General features: G+C 36.5%; 1 protein-coding gene across 1 annotated transcript in view; it reads left to right on the top strand.

Moving 5' to 3' along the window:
* The window catches only part of PRKD1 (protein kinase D1), a 59,768-nt gene extending 49,310 nt beyond the window's left edge, over positions 1–10,458 (top strand). Inside the window, exons 14-18 of the mRNA XM_010007713.1 lie at positions 1–107; positions 1,318–1,416; positions 2,577–2,844; positions 7,549–7,634; positions 9,805–10,458. Of these exons, the coding sequence (XP_010006015.1) occupies positions 1–107; positions 1,318–1,416; positions 2,577–2,844; positions 7,549–7,634; positions 9,805–10,023 (779 nt within the window). The 3' untranslated portion in view covers positions 10,024–10,458. The remainder of the gene's footprint in view (positions 108–1,317; positions 1,417–2,576; positions 2,845–7,548; positions 7,635–9,804) is intronic.
* The last annotated feature ends 1,840 nt before the right edge of the window (positions 10,459–12,298 follow it).

Here is a 12,298-nt window from a genome sequence, read left to right as displayed (position 1 = left end):
GAGTGTTTGTTGTTATGGAAAAACTCCATGGAGACATGCTGGAGATGATCTTATCAAGTGAAAAGGGCAGATTGCCAGAGAGAATAACAAAGTTTTTAATTACTCAGGTAAGAAATTATTTACAGACCTAGAAGGAGATTTGAAGTCTATTATTATTACTGGTTTTTATGTTTTGCTTTTGGCATAATCTATCAGTTTGATTTATGAAAGCCTGAATTGTAATATCCAGGATGGTACAGACAGCTATTTGTACATTGTGTGTGTGATAGGTACTAAACCATTAAGAGGACCTAGAACTAGACACATGTAGATCTGGCTGGCTACTGGGCCATCAAGCAACAGTTTCTCATATGCTTGAAGAATTAAGCACAAGAACAGGATGCAAAGCACTAACAGCAAATTGTTTAAGACCTGCATAAAGAAATTGGAGCCTCTTGAACTGCTCCGTGCCTAACCATTGCAGTTTGTACTGTGGACTTTTGTGCATATTTTCTGTGCTGAGGTTGTGCTTCAGCACTACCTCTGATTAAATCAGTCTGGTTTCCTGTATGACTTCTGTTAACAGTGGTTGGGATTTTTTTTTATTCTTCTTGTTGTGATATTATCGTATTGCTTTTTTGGCTGCCCATGATACTGATTTAAATTTTAGTATGAGATTAAGGAGTGAGCCACCTCACAGTCAGCCAGTCTGTCTTTCAGCAGTCAGCAAGAAAAGAGCAAGAACATTCAGCCTCCTTATCGTTCTCTGCCCTAATGTAGTGAAAAATTCTGCCAGCCCCTGACCAGGCACAAGAAAAGGAGTTAAAGCCACAGGAATAGAATAAAAATTTCTGTTGCCATGTTCTTGTATGTGGAATGGAATAAAAATGCACACAGGGCTCCTTAGGCTTTTTTGCCTCAAGAATATCTTGAAAATTAATCATGTCATATTTCTGTGAAATTTTTTAATTAATTTAGATCTGAAAGGTCATTTTGTTCCTACATAAAATGATTCACCAAAGAAAGAAAAGCAAACAAGTACTTAGAACCCAGTTTTAAAAAAATTTTTAGAATATGAAATCTTTGAAGAGGGAAAAATAATATTTAATACAGTGAAACATCAAGAAAAGTTAAAGCACAGAAAATAATAACTGACATTTTGTGTTTTGGTTTGGGTTTTTTTCCATTTTAGATGTTGTTGTAAAAGGTACTTTGGTTTTGAATTGTTTCACTCTACGCTGGTCCTTGATTCTCTGATCACGAATATTGACTGAACAGTACAAAACAAACAAAGACAACATTTAAAACTTAATCTCCTTCTGATTTGTTTCTTCATAGATCCTTGTTGCTTTAAGACATCTTCATTTCAAAAATATCGTTCATTGTGACCTCAAGCCAGAAAATGTGTTATTGGCATCAGCTGATCCTTTCCCACAGGCAAGTAGACAATACCATTTATTAAGATAAATTGTTCCAGTTAGTAAGTGTTAGCAATGATTTTTTTAATGAACAAACAAAAAAGCAACTAGTCACCTTTCTGTATCTTCTCCAGGAACTACACAGAAACTTTAGATATTAAAAAACTGATGACTTACTAAAAAATCTTTGTAAAGAAAGACAAGAACATAACATAAAGAAGACAAGTGACATAACTGATTGTGCAGTTGTTTCTGTTTTGCTCACCATTACAGAACAAATTACTTATCTCATTAATTTAGTCCAGAAAAATGAAAAACTGCAAGCAGCCAGCAGAAAGACATTTATTTTTCTGAAAGTTAGGGTAGAACTCATAAAGAACAAGAGCTTCTTCTTTAATTTTATGGATTTAAATGCCACGTAGATTGCAGAATATTTAAATACAATTTCTGGTTCAATGTCATATTTCTCATTAGAAGGTGTTTGTATCAGCTCCTGTTACCTTTGATCTACAGAGTTGATTCAAAAGGACCAGTATCAATAATTTGTAAATAGTACCGATATCAATAACTGGAAAGGAAGCATCTATACTGAGGCATTAAGTGAGAATTCTGAAGCAGGTAAATCTCTGAAGAAATCAGACAAGGAATTTTCAGGGAGGCAGGATGTAACTAAGTCCACAGAAAGGGAAGTTAGATCTAGATGATCTTTAAGGTCCCTTCCAACCCAAACCATTCTCTGATAAAATGAAAGTGGAAGTTCAAAACCTAAATTTTGTCAGCTTGCTTGATTTAGGAAAAAGCCGTAGGTAAAATGATTCTTCTGTTTGCTGTGCTTTTATGTTATGAATGATTAAGTATTATTTTGTATTACTACTTTCACCAGAAGCTTGAGCTGCCAGGCCTGTCCAAAACTACATTTCTTTCATTCTGAGATGTCCTGTGTTACAGCTTTTGCTGTGATTTATTAATGGAGTGAAGGCATAGAGGAGATGCAGTGAACTGGTAATTCAGTCTTAGTGAATTAAAGGCATTCCTTGCAAAGAGGACTTTAGAAAAAAAGGTATCCTTGAAGAAGCAGTTGGAGATACATCTTGCAACTAAGCCATGATAAAGTTTCTCAAATGTGTATTTGATAACAAAAATAATCTCTGTCTTACTATAGCACTTCTCTTTAAACAGGTAAAACTTTGTGACTTTGGCTTTGCCCGAATCATCGGAGAGAAATCATTTAGGCGTTCAGTTGTAGGAACACCAGCCTACCTTGCTCCAGAAGTGCTGAGAAACAAAGGCTATAACAGATCTCTGGATATGTGGTCTGTGGGTGTCATCATTTATGTAAGCCTCAGTGGGACCTTTCCGTTCAATGAAGATGAAGACATTCATGACCAAATCCAGAATGCTGCTTTCATGTATCCACCTAATCCATGGAAAGAAATTTCTCATGAAGGTAACACCTTGTTGTGTCTGTGTTTATAGAAATGCTAAAAATAAGTAGTTGTGTTTTGCTTTTGTGTTTTTTTCTCCCCTGTATATGCCAGTGGAAAACAAGAAATGGTTTGTGCTATCAGCTGCTTTAGACATTTCTGGCTGAGCATGTATAGACTGCATATGGTGTAATCCTTCAGCATGGGACCTCTCCAGGGGGTGCTAAAGGAGGCACATGACCACCTGCAGGTGGAGTTTCTAAAGAATCTTGTGGGGAACCTCAGCTGCTGGAACTGATGTTGCTTGTATTTACTTCTGTGCATCTTCTTTCAGCTGTGGTGACTCTGCGGTCTTTTTCTCATTCTACTTGTGCCTGTAGTTTAGTTTCCATTCCGTAGGACGCTGTACCCTTATAGTCTTTCTGTGGAGAAGATTAAAAAGATACTGAACAATTCCAAGCAGATGATGTTTCAAGAGCAGTGTGGGAAAGTGCTGTAGAAGAAGCTTTCTGCTGGGAGGGAAGGCTTTGAGATAACCAGTGAGACTCTTAAAACTAGAATTCTAGTCAAGGACATCAATTATTTTTTATAGTAGAAATGCAATGTGAATAATTCACTATAAACATCTTTAAAGAAGGCAAATGAATTATATTAAAGATGTCTGAACACAACGAAGCAGAGCATTTAACAAATACATCAGTTCTGCTTTCATCAACATTTTTTGTACGTAACATTTTCAGGCAGCTTGATTTTACTTGGGGTTTGGTGGGTTTTCTTCATTGTTTGATTTTTTGTAACCATTATGTCCTTAACTTTTTGCAAGATTGCTTCATAAGTCCTAAAGCAAGAGACAACATAAACATAAGATTATTCATTTTTCTTTTTTTCTTTTTTCTTTTTTTTCTGAATTGTAGTATGTACTAACTTGAATTAAAATATTAGCATTTACGATTTCCATTATTACAGCACAGTGACCCATGTAGCTTACACATTAATGGTAGCTTAGACAAGTGTACCTACTGGTTACTAATATATCTATTATAACCATATGATATTCTCAGCTGAAAAATGCTTTGAGAACATTGCCTGTTGTTTTATCTCAGTGGCAGATGAAGTTTGATGAGATCTGCTGGGGGGAAAAAAAAAAAAAGCAGCCATAAATCTGTACAATTACATACTGAAGTCCTCCTGAACCTTAGCACAGTTCTGATATGTAAGCTGACAGAATATGTTGGCAGCAATGCTTTATCTGGTGCTAGAGATAAGCAACCAGCAATCAACACAGAAGAGGCTGCAAGAAATTGTCTCCCACAAGTTCCTACTGTGGTAGACAGAAGATCAATCTGTACATTCAGAGGTGAAGATTCAGTAGAGCACCTACAGAAAAGTGGCCTCCTGGGGTTTTATCTCTCCTTTCATAGTATCAGAGCTTTCATTAAGAGTTAATAGATATCAAGCTGCAAGCATGCCGAAGGCTGGGAAAGAACACAAGCAAATTACTAAGTTAAAATCTGCTTATGCATTGTTATTTTATTATGTGTTTTGAATTCCTAGCTGATCAGCCACTATTGTGCTAAACAAAAACCTGAAAAAAGTCTGAACAGATCCATTATGTTTAATACAGGGAGCTGAAGTCTGGATTTCTGTCCAGGTATTACTTGATAATGCTGATTTTTAGAGTTCAAAATGTAACTCAAACTCCAGACTATCCAGGAAAAATAAAGGAAAGGTTTTCTCATGTCAGCTCCTCTGGACCACACTTCTGCACAGGTCATGGGAAGGCAGGTGCATGGGCCCTATACTCCTGCTGGCTCGATCCAGTTTGTGTTCTCTGTGACCATATAGCATGGTTAAGATGCAAATATGCACCTGGTGTCCTAGCACACCTAATCTGGATTACAGTTCTGAACAGTGCCATGATAATCAATGCTATAAATCATTGCAGCATCTGAGGGGGAAACACAGATGATTATTTAAAGGTTTTATTAAGTTGCTTACTCAACATTACACAAACCTTTTCAAATAGCTTATATTTTCAATTAAATGTGGACTATGGTAAGATTAAGCCCATTTCAAGCTAAAATACACTCTGGGGCTTATAAACTTTTCTGTACTGAATGGTATAAATCTACAAATTTCAGACAAATAATTGATTTCAATTCAAACAGGTATTTGCCTCCCATATCTTTTCCATTATTCTTTTTTGCAAGTTATTGATCATTGAAGATTTTTCAACAGAACTTTTAGAATACATGACTACAATTACTTTTAAAAATGTTTTAATTTTCATCTAAAAAGGTCCATAATAGATTTATTTGAAAGGCAAATTAGATTTCTCATTTTAACTATTTCCCAGAATTTGTATCATAGTAATATTTCTTCAAACAGGACACTAGTTATCATCAACTAGTTCTTCCACTCAAGCTTGTAAGGTAGTTATGTCACAGGATGGAATGTAATGCTGCAGCAGAATCCAGCAAGATCTTTAAATCTCTTTCAAGCTGGTATGAAGCTGTTTTCTCTTGAGGGATCTATACAGGTATTTTCTTGCAAGGAGCATTATTCTTTGCTTTAAAATAAAGTTATATTTTTACTTGTAAGAAGGAAAAAATGTTGAGAAAAAATATTGAAGATCCAGCATTTAGTTCTGTTTATTGACATTTAAAAACTACTGCAAATATTTAATAGATCTTTGACACATAATAAACAATCAGTCTTCACAAAACCTTCAACCAAAATTTTGCTGCACTGCTATAGCATTAAAATTTTTAAACCAAAGTTGATTAGACAAGTATTACTGTCACAGATAAAAGAATTAAAATTAGTATTATCTTTATTGCAAGTAAGAAGGATCTTTTTTAAGTGTTTTGCTGTGAGGATTTGAAAAATATTTGTCAAAAGGTTACCATAAGTGAAAGTAATTTAAATTTATTTTTTTTTACTTCTCCGTTACCTACAGCATTCTTTTCATATGTTCAAAAGACAGTGCTGGATACAAGCACTCTTTAACAACAGACTCTTATAGATTGTACATTACAGCTAGATTTTAAAAGTGATACCTTCATGCAGAGACTCTATTACATGCCTCAGTACTAGCAGATGGAAACAGAGAATTTAGTGAACTTAGAATAGCTAGGCTACCATCTATGATAATTAATATATTCTGATTTATGCATGCAAATAAAAATGTTGTGGTTCTCTGACTGTATGAAATGTAACATGCATGACTGTTTCTTCTTTTTTTACTGCTATGAATGTTCATAATATGATAAGGCTAAAAACACTGTTGTAGAGCAGTGAGAAGTAGTAGAAGGATTCCATATCAAGTTGAGCTTAAATAAATAAATAAATGTTTATTTAAACCCATGGCTGTCTATGTCAACAATCCTGCTTGATACCTACGGCAAATGATTGCAGATAAGACAGCCTAAAACAATAGATAAGGGGGGTTTACTTCACACTGGTACCAGATTAGGATCACAAACATATGCAGCTGATAGACCTGAGCCAGTTACTCCTTAAACCGCAGCAACTTGTTTGCATGAGATTCTGTGCATGTACTTTTATTTGAACCATAATCATCTCAAAAGTTGTGGGGTTTTTGCCTTGTGATGCAATTTCCAGTTTAGATTAAGGGAAATGATCATCAACCAAGTATATTGCCAGTGTCTGAGACAAGAATTTTATTAAAGGGCATATAACTTGTTGCGGAGAGGCTAACAAAAGCAATGTTAGGAATTTTTGCTGACCTATTTATCAAAAGATGGAATAAAGTCTTACTGTAATTCTGCTGGATTTAAGTGGTTAAGGACTATATTCTCTTCCAAGCATCAGATGGCCACTACTTTCTCCCAGGTTTTATCAGAAGTTACTCTATAACTGGACTGTGGACTATGACTGACTTTCCTGTCTCTTCCTCATTGCTCCTTGGAACTCAAGAACTTCTAATAATAGAGAGGAAAAAATATTGACTCCACTGCTTTGGAAAACAAATGAGTTTTCAGAGTTCTGTCATCCAGCCGTAGTGGGCCTATTGGTTAGCCACTGGCCTTCTGATCTCACATCTGCTTTGCAGACATTTTCAGAGGGAGCAAAATGAATACAAGTCAGGGAATTTTGAGTGAACTGAACTGTATACTAAAAAGAGACAGTAGCTAAAAATCTGGTTGTCCATTACAGAAAGAGTAAGATTAGGACCACCTGATCCAGGACAAGCATGTCTAAGAAGCTCTGGCAGTGTTTTGTTTGTCAGCAGTCCTGAGATTTGTTTTATTTCATTTCCATTATTGCTTTGATTTTGGAAGGTGCTGCTGTCAGTCATCTAAAATTGATACTGTCAGTCTCAGAGATATATAGACTTCTGTTTGTTTCTTTGTTTGTGTAATAGGTGTATGTTTACTGTGGTACTTGAAGAATACAGTAGTCCTCATTTACATGATATTTTTTTCACTTGAGTAGGAACTGAATGAGAATTGTCTTCAAGACTTTCCTGCATGCCTGCAAATGAAAATACAGAGGTAGACTATTTACATGCTAGCAGGCAGCTGTTCACTAAAACAGTTGTAATCCCACTAGGAAGGCTTGCATGGGTACCTTCAGGGACAGAATCATTGACTGCAGTTTGTAAAATAGCTGTCCACTTCTTACAAGTACCATGTCTGTCTGTCTCTGTATGTCCTAGCTGAAACAAATGAATTTAAAATGTTGTTTTCCAATGTTCTTTCCAGCTATCGATCTCATAAATAATTTGTTGCAAGTGAAAATGAGGAAGCGCTACAGCGTGGACAAAACTTTAAGCCACCCGTGGTTACAGGTATTGCTATGAATTCCATGTTTTTTCTTACATATTTAGGCTCTTAAGTATATAAAAAGTTTTAATCTTTTAAGCACAATAGAATCTAAGCAGATCTACAAACCTGAAGATGTTTGCAGATCCTGAGAACCTCATACTCCTCCACCAATTTGCATATATATTCTAATTAATTTTTAAAGTATTAGATTTCAATAGTCAACTCTCATGTTTTCAAAATACCTTACAAAAAGATTTTAACTTATTTGTCCACTGAAAACATGATATATGTAAAAAACCCTTCTTATGGTAAGTTAATTTTTTTGTGGCATGGAGTCTGCCCTGATTCACTTCTTATTAAAACTAATCAATGGGCTGCCACTTCACAGAAGAACTCTTGAAGTTGCATGCTTTCCAGGAAAATACATTGGCCACATTCATTTGAAATCTTCAGATGCAAACTGAAATGTTATGAATTTCTGAGATGCTAGCAGCCGCCGTCTTTTGCTCCTCCTATGTTAATTATATTTTGTCCTGGCAGCAGCCAAATTGCTACATGTCGAAAGCCCTAAACAGAATCAGTGCAGTGAGCAACCAAGGCCTGTCCCATTGCCCCCAGCCAGGGAGCAGGGCAGGCTGGGAATAACCTCAGGCCAAGGTATTGGACATCTCTGTGGGGACGGGCTGAGGCCAGGCTGAGATATCAGCTTGTGGGATCTCCTGAGAGATCCACATTTGCATGTAGGAAAGTGATGATGGCACAGAGCATGGCACAGATCAGATGTGTGGTCCACAGTCCTAAAGGAATCTTTATCTAAGCTGAGAACTGACTCCTACTCTAGTATCTTATGTTTACACCTGTTTGTCAGAGTAGACAGTCACCTGCTGGTATTGGAGGAAAAGGGCTGTACCCTGCCTTGCCTGGGGACAATTCTCCTGGGCTCACTTTCTTCCTCCCAGGTTTCCTGTTACTCTCTAGTCTTTTCCTGCCAAGACTGCTCATCTCCCTGGCAATCATTTTGGAATGGATTGTCTGAGCCTTTGAGGACAAGAGAGGTGACCCAAGCTAAAGCCTTTGGCAAGGAAACTGGCTGCTTCACATGTTGGGACTGAGTCCTTCAGCTCTCTGCATCAACTTCTATTGTTTTTGCAGTAATGAATGGAGATGAACTAACGTGAGGCAGCATAGCAGCGGCTCTAGCACCATGGATGAGTCCTCTTTCCAGCAGAGCCCAGCCTTGTGGACTAAGGAAAGATAACAGTGGTACAGGGCAGTGAGATTTAGACACGATTTCTGAGAGGATATCTGTGTGAGAAGTGAGCCAAAGGATGTGCGATACTAAGAATGAAGGCTTTCATGCACTCAGAGTGTGTGGGCTTCCCGGTGCTTTGGCTGTGTCTTAAGTTGAGAAAAAGTGAAGGAGAAAAAAGAAAACCGGGTACAGGATTGTGAACAGAAGTTAGTTTGCATGGGACTAGTATTGGCTTTATTATTGCAGCTTTATATATGCTTTGGGTGGGAATAAAAGAAGAAATTATTAAACCTGAGACATACTTCAGGCAGACCAGAGGCTGTAGAGACTGATGGTCTAAACAGTATGAGAAGCAAACAAGTCTCCAGCCTAACTGTTGGCTGTCAACATGGAGTTCCAAAGTACCTTGGTGTTAGAAGTATATGTTTCTTTGAGCACATCAATTAATTGGAGTAATTGCCTAAGTTTGGAAAAGCAGATTTTTTTCTAGCCCAAGCTGAATTCGTAGCCTGCACAGTCATACTGAGATGGAGCAACTGTCTTGACTAGCTAATATGGGTGACTAGGAAGTACACCTATGGTTTAAGTGTCTTTTTTCTTATTCATCTTGTGACTTGTGCAAGGAATTGTTTTACCACCTATGCCTCAATTAGATGTCATGGAAATCTGTAGGTTATTGATACATTCGACAAAACATCCTGTAACATATTCATACTATACTTATGACAGAGTTTAGTAAAATCAAATAAAGCTCTAGAAATGAAGTCTATCTCTACAGACAGATTTCGTATTTATTAATTATAAGATTTTTCTATTCATGAGCAATAGGGATGCATTACCTTTAGATTGATGAGTTGACAGCACTGTGTAGTATTACTATTAGTAGAAGGGAATGTAATTTATTTTAGGAATGTTAAAACTAATAACTGTCTTTGTTTCAGGACTATCAAACCTGGTTAGACTTAAGGGAACTTGAATGTAAAATGGGGGAACGTTACATCACCCATGAAAGTGATGACTCCCGATGGGAACAGTATTCAGGAGAACATGGATTGCAGTATCCAGCACACCTTATCAGTCCAAGTGCTAACCATAATGAAAACACCAAGCTAGAAGAAACAGAAATGAAAGCCCTCAGTGAGCGTGTCAGCATCCTTTAAGTTGCATCCCTTATAATCTGTCAAAACACTGTGGAATTAATAAATACATACGGTCAGGTTTAACGTTTGCCTTGCAGAACTGCCATTATTTTCTGTCAGATGGGAACAAAGCTGTTATGCTGTTACACTGTTGATGTATCTGAGTTGCCAAGACAAATCAACAGAAACATTTTTGTGTGACCAACTGTGTTGTATTTACAAAAGTTCCCAGAAACACTAAACTTGTTATTGTGAATGATTCATGTTGTATTTAATGTATTAAAACCTGTCTCCACGGTGCCTTTGCAAACTAGTGTTTTTCTTACTTGAGCCTCATTTTGGTAAGAGAGAACTTCCCATGAAGATCTGGGTTTTTATTTGTGCATCGTTAGTATTGTAATTGTATGCAAACTCTTGAAGAGTAGATTATAACTGCTGTTCTGTGAACAACTTCTACCATTTGGGTAAGAGCTTTATTTACTGTCCAAAAAAAAATAGAAAAAGCAAAAAATAACCAGTTGCATAGCACTGTACAGTTTCAAATCAAATAACCTGTATGTGTATGTTTGTGTATATAGATACATGTACACAAACACTATAACTTGCTCTTAAGCCTAAATGCCTTAAGTAATGTAAACTGCAGCATATAACGGTTGTATTTCCCCTTTTCTTAAAATATTCTTCTCTAATATGAGTATTTTCTAATATGTACATTCAGAAGCTTTATAACTTGTTGACATTGTGTATGTTTTCAATAAAAGTCTTGTTAAAATAGGTTCATTTGATTAATCTTTCTGTTTAAAATACCCCTGAAATTGTATCAGAAGTGGAGTAAAGTAGTTCATCATTAAGAGGCTCATGTGGTAGGTAGGAAAATGCTGCCAGCTCACCTGTGTACCTATAAAAACCACTTTGTTAGAACCTACTTGCACCGAGTTTGAATCATAAGTTTAATATTGAAACATAGTGGGGAAGTGGAGATGTTGAGGACACTGACTTTGTACCAGTGACATTTGTGGGAATTAATTTTTTTAGAGAAATGTGGTGTGTCTGCTTTTCCCTGAGCTCCAATGCCCTGACAAGGTAGTATGGATCCCTCCCGCTCTCCTTCCCCTAAAAACTTTAGAAATATTACTTTTATTTCTAGCAATTACTTGGTGTTCAAACACTAACTCATTTAGCTTTAACTGTGAGAAAAGTTCAGGCTGCACTGTAAAACATGTGCCAGAGTAGCTCAGTGGCAAGCTGAAAATTGTTTTATGCCACAGACTATCTCTGAATAAAGTAGTTGATATACAGGTACTGAAGAGAGGTTAAAAAAATAAGACCTACATGAGATGAGGGGCAGAAGTGTACAATGATAAGGGTCACATATAATAAACCTCTGCTGATCAGTTCTTGTCTTCTTCTCCATTCACCCTCATTCTTTCCCTTAAATGAGCTGTAAAATTAGCATAAAAATAGACTTGGGCTGATTATCAAATTTCTGTCAGTAAAAGTGTATATGTGTTTTTACATATTTAAAAGTAAGTCCACTGAAAGGTGCAGTGGTGTACTCATGGATATATAAAAATTATATTCTGTTCTTTAACAACTCCAGAAGTCAATCAAAATTAAGTAACTTTTCTAAAAGGAAATTGAGGGTATTTATCAGAATCATATAGACTTTGTTCAGATGTTGGTATCATGACTGGTCATAAGGAGCCGTGACTTCAGAGAAGTGCCTTAGTTTTGTTGTCTCATTCTCTTGTGTTAACTAGTAACAGATTTAGAGCTCTGCTTTTGCGTTCATCAATTTAGGTGAGTCACGATTTTATTAGTAGCTTGGTTTTGTTTACAGTTAGCATACCAACCCTTGAGCAAAGGTAATTCGGAGCAACAGTTAAATTCTGAAAAATATCCAATAGCGTGCTGACAGTGTTCTCAAGTATGGACACTAGTCAGGAGATTAAAAGAGAAAGCAAACTACTTTGCAGTTTATAAAGGCATCTCTAAGAAGCTGGGTGGCAAAACTCAAACCAACACAACTTATAACAAAGGAAGAATGTTGAGTACTTACACTAAGCCACATCATCTGCTGATTTCTACCATTACAATGCTTAGCATGCACAAGGGTTTGCTAAGCACAGACCTATTTTGACAAACATATTTAATGTCATGGGGCATTTTTGATAAACTGTTTGCCAACAGAGACAAAAGTATAAATAAAGTACTATTTCGAGAAACTTTCTGACTAGCTACTAGACATGATTTCAAAGGAACTCTTGTTTTATTACTAGAGGCATATGTTTTTTTC

This window comes from Chaetura pelagica, unplaced genomic scaffold (genome assembly GCF_000747805.2).
Source record: "Chaetura pelagica isolate M959 unplaced genomic scaffold, ChaPel_1.0 scaffold70, whole genome shotgun sequence".
NCBI lineage: Eukaryota > Metazoa > Chordata > Aves > Apodiformes > Apodidae > Chaetura > Chaetura pelagica.
The sequence above is the reverse complement of the archived record's forward strand: the minus strand, read 5'-3'. Positions and strand labels throughout refer to the sequence as shown.